The 14,195-nt window shown below is 41.1% G+C and overlaps 1 protein-coding gene across 3 annotated transcripts in view; it reads left to right on the top strand.

The window, feature by feature from the left end:
- soga1 (suppressor of glucose, autophagy associated 1) overlaps window positions 1–14,195 on the top strand; it is a 94,959-nt gene that overhangs the window by 15,459 nt on the left and 65,305 nt on the right. For all 3 annotated transcript variants that reach the window (XM_041066141.1, XM_041066132.1, XM_041066124.1), the window contains exon 4: window positions 6,723–6,872. In XM_041066141.1, coding sequence (XP_040922075.1) covers window positions 6,723–6,872 — 150 coding nt within the window. The remainder of the gene's footprint in view (window positions 1–6,722; window positions 6,873–14,195) is intronic.

Below are 14,195 nucleotides of genomic sequence, written 5' to 3'. Positions count from 1 at the left end.
TGTTTGTTTTTTTTTTGCAGAGTCCAAAGCCAAAGTGGTGGAATAAATTAATTTTAAGCAAAGTGGTTGTGTTTGCTACGCCTAACAGCAAGAAGGTCCTGGTTTTAAGGGCTGACTGAAGCCCTTCCCACGTTGTCATGTTTCCTCCAACACCTAGAAACATGAATGTTTCAGTAGGTTTTAGGAGTACTGCTGTTATTGCTCCAGGGCAAGACTGGAGTTTGTGCCGTACTGTCGCCTCCTACTGCTCCTAAACACAGCAGTTATATATCTAGTGCAAACGGATAAAGTATGACATATGTTGAAGCAATGCTCTGACATTTTGGGAGGTATACTTCTTTCTTAGCTTGTCAGGTGCTGATTAATCTAATGTGTGTCTCTGTCACAAAGTCTTGTTGCTTTTCACAAAGACTGGAAGCAAGCAGGAACAGCTAGCCTCCAACAAAGAGGATCTCCACACTGGTCTCCTCTTAGCTCAAGAGCTATGCATTGTTTCAACTTGCAGCCACAGCATGCAGTGTGATCATCGCAACTACAGAAACAAGTAAAACTGGTGTGGTATGTTTACTGGTATGAGTTATTGATTTATTCATTCCTTCACCAATAGTGAAGGAATGATCATTGAATGTAGCTGGTAGCCATGGCCATAGAGTTTTGCGCCAGGGGCTTTACTATGTTTTTTGTTTGTTTTTAAATGTATGTTTGATGGTATTTTTTCCCATCATCTTCTTCAAGATACACACATGCATTTGTACTTCTGTCTTCTTGAGAGGACCTTCATTGACATAATGCCTTCCACAACCTAGCCAGATATGTATGTCTAGCCACAACCTTCACTCTAAGTAGGGGCTGGACAAAACGTCCTCTTGTTTTCTGTTCAAAACTCACCAAGATATGTACACCCACCCATACCCACACCCACACCCACACACACACACACACACAGCTGTTGTGTTTCCATAACGGTCATCTCTCTAACAACCTCTCTCCATAGATTTTATCATGGAGGTTTAACATTCAGCCAGTAAAATGTGTGTGTGTGTATGTGTGTCTGTGTTCAGCTGAAGTGCAGACAGACTGGATAACAGGAGAAACAAGACTTTAGTTGTTGAATGCAATCAAACACACACACACACAGTGTACATGAAAAAGATCCTTTTGATGGCTAACTGCCACTTGTTGAATGATATTGCTGTTTGCCCTGTGGCCAGTGTGCGTGTGTGTCTTGTGTATTGTGTGTTTTGCAGTGTGTGAGTAGAGGGACAGTCAGAAAAATCCTCGCTCTCTCTTTGATCCTGTAGTTTTCATGTTTTTGCTTCTCTCCTGATTCCACAATCCCTCTGTCACACACACACATACACTCTCTTTAACATACACACATGTACACACATACACACACGCACACACATTTACACCCACTCTCTCTCCCAGCTCGGCAGCACCCTGACTGAATCCTAATTACATCCTATAGCTCTGTTGCTGGGTAAAACACCAAAGCCTCAATGGTGTCAAATTCCTTCACGTTTCCCTTTAACATAGAAGAACAATACAGCATTTATTAGGAGTCAAAGGCTGACAAAGGAGTGCTGAGGAGGAGGACATTATAGCATTGAGGAGAAGAAGGGGAGGAAAAGAGAGAGAGAGAGAGAGAGAGAGAGAGAGAAGCAGAGGGAGATAGAGGAAAAGAAACTGAGGCCCCATAAACCAACGGGGGTGAAAACAGCCCGTTAATAAGAGCTGTTTTCTTTTAACGATATTGATGCAACAATCAAAATCAAGCACAGCCGCCGTTTCTGTCCGATTGAATCCACATAAATCTCTGGAAGCGTTCAGCCAACACACATTAAGAACTTGTCTGCATTCCATCTGCTTGAGACGGAGACAGAGGGAGCAAACCAATGCAAAAATGTCCTTTTAGTTTAAGAGGTAATCAGTGAGATCCATGTATCTTCACATTGGATCTCCAGATTTACAACTCAGTGCTCACTGCTGTCGAGCTTCTGCCAATCAAACATTGTGGGCGGGACTGTGAAGTGTCCCATGTGTTGGGGCAGCCGTGCCTCAGAAGGCAGGACGGGTCGTCTACCAATTGGAAGGCCGGTGGTTCTGTCCCTGCTCCCCCAGTCCGTGTGTGGAAATGTCCTTGGACAATAACTGAACCCCAAATTGCCTCTGATGGTTGTGATATCTGTATGTGAGTATGTGTGTGAATGGGCCAATGTGACATATAGAGTAAAGCACTTTGAGTTGTCAATAAGACCAGAAAAGTGCTAAATAAGTGCAGTCCAGTCCATTTAATCCCCCATGAACTACAACACCAGCCTGTGTATTGAGTAGTGGCCACAGTCAAAGTTGCACAGCCATTGCAAAAGAAGTGTCTGGGAGACTGTTAAGAAAATCTATATTGTCACATCTTTATATTATCACACATTGAGCTTTTAAGTTCAGTAAAAAAAAAAAAAAAAACAACTTTAGCGATTGGGGTGGTTGCTTTGTTTTGCCCTAACCAATCATCAATGAGTGGTTTATCCATCCTACTGATTTTCAGTTGACATGAAATCTGAGGTGAGGTTTGCCAGCAGCAGTTAATTTATCAAAGAAATAGATTAAAAAGTTGTTATTTTAATGTGCAACCACCTGTACCAACAAGTCCTTGAAATTGAACTTCAAGATAGGAACAACACGCCCTCATTGACAGGATGATACTGTTCATCACTGGATGAACTGAATTGTAAGAGATGTACAATAATTATAGTACGAGTGGGAGGAGAGAGGCTGTTAGATTAAATAAAGAAGAGTTGGAAGGGGGGGGGGCCTAAAGAATAGCAAAAAAGAGGAAGAGATGGAGGACTATAAGAGAAGTGAGTACAAGGGGAACTATCAGGATCTACTGAAACAAGAGAGAACCTGACGTACAGGAGGTGTACAGAGGGAAGAAGAAACACGCACACACATGCACACACACGCACACATTAAAACATGAATTGGAGCGTGGTGGAGCTCAGGGAGCCGTTGGTTAGAATGAGAGTGGGCAGTACAGAGGGGCATTGTGAGACTCAGCTGCACAGTGGCACTGGTTCAAACACACAGACACACATACATTCATACTCTGGCATGCAGACACACAATAAATACACAAAACTACAAATTGGGTTGGGTGAGATTTTGTAGATGAGCAGTGAGACACAAACTGTGTGAACCAGACATGCACACAACACAGAGATGCACATGCACACAACTGCTCACATATAATTTTGAATTGTAAAAGTATTAATTATGCTGATCAGATAAATCCCCTCGCTCTCGTGCAGCGATTACACCAGAGCTGCAGTTGTTATTCAGATTTCCCTCCACACTGCCTGCAAAATATATCGAAGAATAAACATTAAAATTAACATTGTAATAGAATAACCCATAACAATCAAACCCTGATACAAAACTGATGTTTATATCCTTGTGGCTGTGTGTGTGAAATGAATGATTTCTTTCTGTGTTCAGAAATAGGAAGTTGAAGAATAATCAAGTAACGACAGAGGGTTTTTTTTCTGTCACCACTCTGTAAATATTTTAGATTTTGAGAAGTGCCACAGTTCTCATTTAGTAAAGTGATTGTGAATAATAAATCAGTAAAGCCTATACCCACTAACTGTGGTATAGGTGCTAACCCATGACATAAAAGTAAAATCTATCAACATGAAACTCTTAAATCATCAGATGCTAAAGATCTCTCTCACCCCACTAGATTAAATCAGGAGAGGTTAATGGGGTCTAAGTACGTTTATGAGCTGCGGAGTGATTTAACACAAGCGTTTCTCTCTAAAACTGAATATATCCATTTAGCATCATTAAAGTTTCATGTCAGCTAACTAAATTTAGGAATATCCGTCTCTCTGTGTTTCAGTTTTCTCGACAACCACTCGATCAATGTCAAACTTCACAGGTACAGGAACCAAGAAGTGCAGCGTCGAGCGTGAAGTTGTTTGGATGATGCTCTCAAGAAAGCTGCAAGCTGGATTAATGCAGGCCAAACAATCAGCCCTTACTGACGGGAGCATGTTGGACAGGCACTAAACTAGTCACACCTTATACAGCCGATTAAAATAAAAACACTCATATACAGTTTCATTTGAGCCAAAGCAATCAATAACCAAACAGCACTGACTGAGTGTGACACAGCTGGCGAACATCTGTCCAGTTAAATATTTTTTGTTTTCAGTGTGGGTCAGATAATTAGCTGCTGTGATGTGGTGACCTGTGGTTTTTTTTTATTATTGTGCAGTTGAATAGATCCTGTTGTTGCATGTTAACAGTGTTATTTCTTTGACATATTTTTTGTCACTTGAAGTCACTCTATACATTTACTGTTAAACTCATTATTGCTGCCCAGTTCCTAAAAGTCTTTAGGTATTATTCTTGGGACAAAAGGCCCACACAAAAAGGCCACTGCTCAGATCACAAAGATGATCAACAGGGTTTAATAGTGACCCTCGCTGTGTGCTTTGTTTCCCCAAAACACAGTAGAAAACAGGTTTGACTTCATCTGTGTTAAATGGTTTGCCAACAGAGCATTAAACCTGGATCTAACCTGGATTAACTGTGTTTCTGTAGCACACCCAGTGTCTTTATGTACACGTATATTGTGCTATTTGGACAACAAGTGCTGCTTAATCCAGTTTCATTGCACGCAGCTACCACAATAAAACAAAAAATAACAAATTATTAAATAAATGAAAATGATAAATAGGTTTCTGTCTCTTAACATAGTCATTCTGATTTAGATTATAACAACCGTTTGGATTGAATTTTTTTTTTTTTTTTTTAATGCTGCTTTTTGCTGCAGATTTCATATCAGACATCAGGGAGTTGACTTTAGTTTGACTCAATGACATTAGAAACTTTTAATGAATGAATGCCCCCCGGGGGGAAAATAATCAGACTTTCATAAGATCACATTATGTATAAAAGATCAGCCAGAGTGGTATTAATTATCTTTTTTGGCTTTATTAGATAAGAAGAAAAATCACCCCCTGTGCACACAGAGTTGTACATGCAGGAAGTTCCTGCTGATTGGAGACACACTTCACAGACTCAGCTTTAAAAAATAAATAAATAAATAAATAAATAAAAATTTTTTTTTTTTTTTAAAAGCTGTTAACTGGTCCTGTTTTGCTCTGGCAGCAGTCCTAGAATATTTCTGATGCCCCACAATGATATAAAACAGAGCCAATATTTTACCTGAACAGAGATTAGCTATATAAAAAGTAATCTCCTGAGCAATATCCCATGATGACAGTTTAGAGGCTATTGTAGTCAGCGCTGGTGAATTTTGATCTGTTTACTAAACGAGTTACTCATAACACCACCTTGTGTGCTTTATTTTAGAGAAAACTATGAGCCATGCATACACATAACGGAAATATGAATTGTACTCATAATGTTATAAGTTTATCTGCTTTGTTTGTTTATTTGTGTCATGATCAGCCCCTAAGGGGGCTGTTTTTGAACTCTTTTGTTTTGAACTCTTCTTGGACATTTGTTGAACCCTTTACAGCCCTTTTTGGACTCTAGTTTATTTAGTTCTGTAAGTATTTCCTGTTTTAAGTTATTCTTTTTGTCTCTTCAGTTTTGGTTGTGTATTTCCTGTTTTATTTTGAAGTCTTGCCCCTTGTGTATCTTGTCTTAATCTACTTCCTGTCTTTGTCTAGTTTCCCTCCTTTTGTGATTGGCTGCCCCGCCCTAATTGGTTTCACCTGTTACCTATTACCTTGTGTATTTAAGTCTTGGTGCTTCCCCTGTTCCCTGGTCAGTTCGTCTGTGTTCATACCTGAGTCTGTCCCCGTGTTTGTTTGGAGTCTGTTCCTGCCTTGCTTCTATGAGTTTACTCCGTGTTCGTTCTTGTACCTGTGCCTGGCGTTTTCTCCCTCATGGACTTACCTTGATTACCTTTTTGATCTTAAGTAAGGACTTTTGGAGTTTGCTTTGCGTTTTATGTTTCTAGTCTTTGACCCTCTTTCATGAATGATTTTTAGTTGTTTAGGTGTTGTTCTCTGGCCCTGGACTGTTCCAGTGATTTTGAGTTTCCAGTGATTTTGAGTTTAATAAATGACCTTTAGTTGACTCATCTGTCTGTTCTGGGGCTTCTGCATTTGGGTCCTCTTTCCTCGTGTTCCTGTTTACCCACCTTGACAATTTATGTTCCTGTCTCATGGCTGTACCCACAGTTTAAGATAGTGAGCAGTTCCCAGTTGTGGCTTTCAGCAACTACGAGCTGCTGCAGTCAAAATACATTGTCTGCATCTTTTCAGATTAAAAGATTATTTTAAGACTAGCTGACAGCTTAAAAGTGCACAAAATAAACCCCACAATTTGAAGTTTTGAAAGTGACCTAAAGAATACAATGAAAAACAGTTTAACTGTATGTTTTTGTTCATTTAGTACGTCTTTTTGTCACGTCAGTTTTCTCTTGGGGGACAATAAAAACAATACTGAACCTCAATAAACCAAATCACCAGTGAAAAAAACTGCATTACTTTTGTCAGTCCACTTACAGTGTAAACAGAGATTATGTAAAACCTTATACAGTACATGCACAAGCTGTTTGAACTGCAGAAAAAGTAACTGCTTGATTTATTCATTGAAATACTTTGGAGGGGGGGGGGTATTCAAAGACACATTGAGCTACGCTCCTGATCCTCTTTCCCTCCCTCTTTACCCTCTCTCAGGTGGCAAAGGACGTGTCCATCCGTCTCCACAGTCAGCTGGACAGCGTGGAGAAGAAGAGGAGTCGTCTGGAGAAGGAGAACGAAGAGCTACGGGTCCGGCTGCAGGACTTGGAGGTCGCCAAACAGGTCCTGCAGCAGGAGATTGACAAGGTAGGATCACAATATCCAAACGGTGCCCTGTGGAGCCAGGAGCAGCTTTCAGAAGGGCTAGCTGGCTTACTGAATGGGTTAAATGCTGTTTGTTTGCTAACATGGCTGTTAGTGCGTATATGATTTTTTTGCTGTTTCTTGGCTCGGTGTAGAGGTGACTCTTTAACAACAGGCTGATAGCATATTGCTTGAACTATTGATGAACAGAGCTGAATTAAACTGTCACTACCTGCAGGTTGGTACAGTTTCCAGTTTTGTGAGCTTTTTATGTGAGTCAGTATGACTCACTATTCCTCATGATAAATAGCTTATACTTGTGTCTTCTTACCCACAGAAGTCAACCACTGCTGTGCTATTTAGAAAACCTTTCTTGTTGAAGCAGATTACTAGTACAGGTTGAGCTTGTGTGTTTTCTTGAGTTTGGACCTAAGTGAAAAAATATCAGCTAAACTCTGAGGTTCAGGCAGAACCTTGTTTAGACTGTTGTCTTTTTTGCCCTTTGAAGAAAATAGTGTTTACTGTGTTCACTTTGCCTGGGAGCCTCAGGAGAGCCCGTCTCTATTCTCATCTAGTGTTGACTTTGTTCCTGCAACTGCTGCCTCTCCAGAGACATCCAATTGTGGCCAGTAAAGCACTGCAATGAAAAGGAAGACGAGGATTTGATGTCAGAGCCAGCTGAAGTGAAAATAAACTGAACAGAGTTGCAGTTGCAGTCCTTTTGAGAATGAAATAAATAAAACCTAACTGATGCACTCTTCACTCTGAGCGAAGCAAGACTGACCCTTCCACTGTGTCCCCAAGGCCTCCCTCTAAGCAGCCCCTCTCTCTAGCTTCTGCTCATTGTCTCTTTTCCCTAATGTCTAATGGTCTGATGGTCATGGCCTTGGCCCAGGACCAGGCCCCTGATGTGGGTCAGGCTTGAATGGATGGCTGGGTCGCTGGTAGGGGATCTGGGTCTGTCTGCTCTGGTCTGATGTGGGCTGTGTTCCCTCAGTTGAATTGCCAGTTTGCTATGGATGGCTTGGACACTCAGTGTTTCACAATGCTGACTTTACAGCAGTAGATGGGCAGCTGATTTGCCTAAGCTAAGTGAGTGGAGATGTGAAAGCAAACTACTTTGTTTCCCTTGTTGTTCATTAGTGAGTGTGAAGTGTAGTGTGCGGCAGATTGTTGACTGTATCATTTCGCATTTGCATTGCTGGTTGTAGAAGGATGTTTCCTACTGTCAAAGGCCCTAAATACTACAATGATCATCACCCTCCAGTGTAAGAATCAGAGGCAGACTGAAGATTTTACCTGCTGAATGTCAAATTTCTGTTAAGCGCCAGTATTAGCCTTTGCTTGCTTTTAGCAGTGCACGCTGCAGAAGTTTGAGCTTCGTGCTTTGATGTTTCTTAACAGAATATGCTCTTTGAGAATTGTAGTTGACTTCTCTTCTTAGGTTTTTATGTGCACAGGGTTGCTTTGACTTTTAAATCAAAGAACCGGATATTTTCGAACACAGTTCCTCATTTGTTGTACTGATGATTCAGCATCAATCTGAGCCTTGAATCCCTCCAACCAACAGCTACCTAACATTGTCTGTGCACAGAATTAACAAGACTTTAACTTGCAGAAGCCTGGATGCCCAAAATAACGACTAAAATAATTCACACTTTGCAACTGTGTGTGTGATTTCCCTCCGAAATGTACAAAGTGTATACAAATGCTTGTAATGTATGTAAACAGTATGAGTTGATGCATTTAGCCTGTTGACTGACCAGATGACTGCCACGCTGAGGGGTTCTCTGCCTGTTTTCTGACGGCCTGAGTAACATGGTTTCATAAGGCTGTGTTTGGGTCTGTTGTGTTGAGTTACGCTAACCCTGCAGAGAGGGGAATTCTTCACATAGCTGATATGATTCAGGGAACTGTGTGTGTATCTGTGTGTGTGTGTGTGTTAGTGTGTGCGTTTACCCATCCACACAGGAATGTCTCACCTTTGATTCTTCAATATTAACAAGAGAATTCAAGTGCGAGTGAGAAACTGAAAAAAAGAAATGTGGTGAGATGAGAAAAACAAGAAACTGACCTTGGAGTGGGAGAGATCAAGCTACAAAAAGAAAAGAAAAACACAGTAAAGCAAAAAGTGAGTGTAAAGCAGACTGGACACAAAGGCATTTAATCACATAGGCAATGTAGGCTTTGGTGATTCACAGGTGTAAAGGAGGTTTGTGAATTATTGATTGTGTTGTGGTGGCGGCTGCAGCCTCCAGTCTGTACTGATATCGATGTTCTTTAAAAAGCAGAGCTATGCAGTCTGCTGGCTACTCCTGTACTGTGCTGCTGCAGGCTTTCGATATTTTACTGGGGACTGGAGAGGGATCAGTCTCTGCAAACCAAACACGACTTAATTCTTTATATACAGAAAGAGAAACGGCTCCAATATTCTCAGTAGGAAACACCTCTAAAATACAAAATCCTCAACTCTCTCCAGCTGATTTTCATATGTTTGTGAGTTGCTTATACGTTACCCTGTCATCTCAACTATATCTGATAACAGCTAAAGCTTCAAACTGTTGTCTTTGTTGCCGGCTGCATGTCTGTACACCTGTGTTTGGTGTTTGCATGCTAACATAAGCTGCATTTACTACCTTTTTTACAAGTGACAGTGTTTTCATTGCAGAGTAATGTGAACAAAAGGCAAAAAAAAAAAAAAAAAAAGATCATTATTATCTGAAAATTCATTTTTAATTTAAGAAAAAAAAAGTCAACAGTGCTCACCTAATAATAAAGTGTGTTGGTTACCAAGCGGTCTCCCCCTGAGCACTGTCATAATGCATTTTGTGCATAATACATTTTGTTAATTTATTTATTCAGAAAGAGGTTACATATTTCCCTTGATACCATAGCAAATTTCATACAGGTTGCAGCACTGTTAGCCCCCAGTCAGACCAGAGACTAGCGCAGCTAAATCCATTCGCATGTCCTTTCAGTATGAGGTGTCTGAAGCTTGATGTTGAAGACTGCTCTCTGTCGCTAAACAGACAACAATTTAACGCACATAATCCAAGTCTCTTCTGTCTCATGGCTGTACCCTAACAGAGCAGGGTTGTATAAAGTAGGATTGTACAACAATGCTGATATGCTACCTTTCTCCATTTTGGGTTCACTGAAGGTCAGCACCAGGTCAGCACCAGATCTGGACGGTTTGCAACTTGTCGTTACTGTGAATTCACGTATCAAATTTAACCAAACATCTTGATATTTCCTCTGACACTTCTTTAACGCTTCATTTGGATTTACTTCACCTGATTCAATTCAGTTCAGCTTAAATTGAAGTGATTTTATTTTTCTTGCCTTGAATGCTTGGTGCGGGTCCTTAATAGCACAAATTAAACAGAAATTTACATTTTGCTAAATCGTATTTATTCAGTTATCAACAAGAAAGAAGCATCATTGTGTACAAAACTTGGCTAGCTCGTTAAGTTAGCTAAGTGTTAGCTACGCATGCAGTGTTAGCTATGTGAAGCTATATGCTAGCATATTGTGAACTGTCTATTCACGCCTCTGTTGTTTACCACCCTATGAGTAAAAAAACAGCCCAGTTATGTCAAACAATGAGAAGGTAGATGTCCCCTCTCTTCTTACTTTTCTCTGTCCTATTCTTTCTCTCCCATCCCTCCCTGACAGACCTCCCCCTCCTCTGTCCCTCCCTCGCTCCCTCCATCTCATTTTCCCCATTTATTATCACCTTCCATCCTTTCTCCCTCCCTCTCTTCTCTCCTGCTGCTCCCATAGAGACCCAGAGGAATGCTGATGTAGACATTTTTTTAAATCCCGTCTCCCTCCTCTCTTGCAATATCTCTCCTCTGTCCGTCTCCTCCTCCTCCTCCTCCTCCTGTCCTCCCACTCTTACCTCGCCCTCTCCCTCCTCCCTGCCAAAGCCTTTACTCCCTCTCCCTCTCTCTCTCATACCTCTCCATGTTTGTCTCTTTCTCCCTCCTCCACTCATCTCTCTCTCTTCTCCTCTGCTGCCATCTTCCCTTCCCTCTCCAAAACCATTGATCCATTCCAGCTGTTTGACCTTTGAAGGAGGGAAGGTCGGATTTGTTGAAGGCAGGAACGAGTCAGAGTTACAGAAGGATGTAGGTTAGGAAGTACAGAAGGTGGGAGAGAAAGGGAGTCTCTAGGGGTTCATGAGAAATAGAGGGGAGGATGGATAGGGCGTATCGTTTCCAGGGGTTTTGTCATCTGAAGGTGAGGAGGCTCGACTAGAGCAAAGGATTGATTGAATAGACAGAGAATGAAAAGGTGGTGGGGCTGATAATGGACCAGGGGGATGGAGGCAGATGAATTTCAGCAGTCTGTTAAAAAAAAGAGAAACCTCTCCTCCATCTTCTTTCCATTCTTTTCCTCTGCCTTTGTTTACATCTTCTTTTCGAGAGTAAACTGGCTTCTGAATCCGTATTTGTTTCAGTGCATCTCTTGTGTCTGCTCTCCCTTCATTGCTGTTCTGTGATTCACTCTGTGTCGTGTAAATAGACAAACAGTACCAGACACAGTTTATGTGTTTCATTCAGGTTTGACTGTACTATTGTGGATGTCCCTTTGCCCTATGAATGAGTATGTGATGGACAGCCAGAGCAATGGTGGCACAAAGAGGAGAATAACGAGGGTTGGGGGGTGCTTGTGCTCTTGAGGTGATCATAAGCAGAATGAATGAAAAAGTGGTGTCGCTTGAGCTTGATATTATTATTATTATTGTTAGCAGTAGTAGTAATAGTAATAAATAGAGTACTCTTAAGAATATTTGGTATATCCGCTTGTTTAGCTACACAATTAAACACAGGTACTTTGTATTTATATCAGTATAATAAAGTATAATATTACATGTATTGTGCAGCCATACATGAACTACCATCACAACAAATCACTGTTGTCATTTTGCTAGACAAAAGGTATTACAACTTCACTTTTAGACGCTCGCACTGTGGAAAGCAAAAGATCCATTGTATGCTGCCGCTGTGCTACCAGCTGAAATCCTGGTGGTTCTTTGTTCATAGGCTGCGGTACAAGTTGACCAGAAAAGCTTTTTATTCCAGCTGTGGCCACACTGCCTCAAGGTGACTAAACATAAAGGGGTAATAGAGAGATGGAGGGGTTAAAAGAGGGAGAGGTAGACAGATGGAGGGAGGTGAAATGGAGGCATACAAAGGATGGCTGGTCGGCTGAACTAGAATAATTCCACCGAGAAAGAGACAGATAAAGGCACAGGAGGAAAACAAAGAAATTTAGCAAAGGAGAACAAAGGGGGGAGAGGCTGAAAAGAGGGAGAGAAGGAACCCATACGCTGTAGGACAGAGAGAAAGAAGGAAAGAGAGAGGGAAAAGGAAGATAGTGAAGAGGGGGATTGTACCATGTGGGGTCTTGGTAGGAGGGCTGGCATATGAGGAGATAACAGCCTTAATTGGGAAAAAATCCTCAGTGACTGGAGGCTGAAGGGAAAAATGCAGCATGTCATTCACTGATGCTTTGTCTTGTTTTGTTTGTCCTTTAGCTTCATTGTGTTTTCCTTCCCTTTCTTTCTGAAACTCTTCTTTTCTCTCACAGGTAAAAATGCTCCCTCTCTCTTTCCCATCCTCTTTGCATGTGTTTAAATCCCATGTTTCCCTTGAAGGTCATTCATGAGGTTTCTTTCTCTCTTTCTGTGTGTGTGTGTGTGTGTGAGAGAGAGAGAGACAGAGACAGAGACAGAGACAGAGACAGAGAGACAGAGAGACAGACAGACAGACAGACAGACAGAGAGACAGAGAGAGACAGAGAGAGACAGAGAGAGACCATAGTTATTGAGAATTAGTCCACTGAGTAGGATAAGGTCACTCTGTCTACTTGGGCACATATACATATATAAAACTGACACTTTTATGCTCTCTTTCTCCCCCTTTCACTCAAGAAAACACTTCACTCTGGCTTTGTCTGCAACATGGATATACTAAACTCATCTTAGTGTAAAGTCTACTGGAAGCTCAAGAAAAGAAACAATAATGTACATGTCACTGCTGACCACAAAAATGATGTAGTCTCCAAATTTGGCAATTTAGCTTTTTTCTTTTTTTTAGATAAAATAAAGGATTAACTGTTACTTTATGTGGGGTGAGAAAATTCTCCTACTTCTTGAACTGAATGAACTATATAAAAACTCACTGGGTAGCTGAAAACTGCACTGTCACAAAGCTGAAACAGATTACACATGGTTTTCTTCTTTGGTGCATGTGCCAGGTGAGCAGCTTTAATAAATGGCTGCCGTGCTGCAGTCTGAAATCCCTCCCTGTTTGCTCTATATTGCACCATATTTACTTTGCAGCGTCAGAAGTGAAGTTTCCATCCAAATTTAGTGCAAATTTGAAACTAATGTCTGAAGCGTATTCACTATTTTTGACCCACAATGCAGTGCTGTGCCTTCATGAGACAAAAACGCATGTAACTGGATTTTAAGTGTCTCAAATTTTAATTTACAGCTCACTGTAGAATTAACTATTGAGTATTAAGGGAATAGTGAATGAGGAAACAAATGAGCAAGTTATTTAGGACACACATCCTCCCTCTCTCTCTCTCTCTCTCGTTCTTATTCCACAGTTACTTGTGAAGGAAACTGTTCCCTGTTATTTCTGATTTTCAGGAAGTGCTGCCTATTGTTTGGGCCGAGTTGAGAGATGTAGGGCAAGGGTAGCGGGAGATTGGGCAGTGTGCATTTGCAAGTGTGTACTGTATGTGTGTGTGCGTGTGTGTGCGTGCGTGTGTTTGTGTGTGTGTGTTCTAAAAGCAAAAACAGGGCGTTAGCCTGCAGTGTGTTCATGTTCATGCCTACATTGACCTTTCATGTTTATTCCTGCATTCATGTGTGCAAAGTTTGCAGTGTGTATGCTGCACTATGCACATGCAAGTGTGACGTCCTTCAGCATCAGAGTAGAGGAAAGAGAGAGAGAGAGAGATTCAGGGTTAATGGAAGGTCTGTGAAGCTGTAAAGTTATTGTGACAATTTGAAGGTAAAACCAGGAGGTTCATATTTAAGGCCTCAATTAACTCTTTGAACCTTCGGCTGTTTTTGCTTGGTTTTCACACTATTTTTTCAAGCTTACGGCGCAGTCACCACATATCTTAGCTAGTAATGCCATACGTTGTTAATGTCAGGATAAATTAGGCTAAACAATTTTTACTTTTCAAATCCAAGAGTTAAAAATTGTCTGAATTCCTGGTGTCCTTTCTTTTTAGAACTCCCCGTTCACGTTTACAAATTTCATGAGGAAGGTTTCAGAAAAAGAGCGTGTTGCTCTCAGTGAT

This window comes from Toxotes jaculatrix, chromosome 2, assembly GCF_017976425.1.
Source record: "Toxotes jaculatrix isolate fToxJac2 chromosome 2, fToxJac2.pri, whole genome shotgun sequence".
Lineage (NCBI taxonomy): Eukaryota > Metazoa > Chordata > Actinopteri > Toxotidae > Toxotes > Toxotes jaculatrix.
Note: the sequence above shows the minus strand (reverse complement) of the source record. Positions and strands in the feature narration are given on the sequence as shown.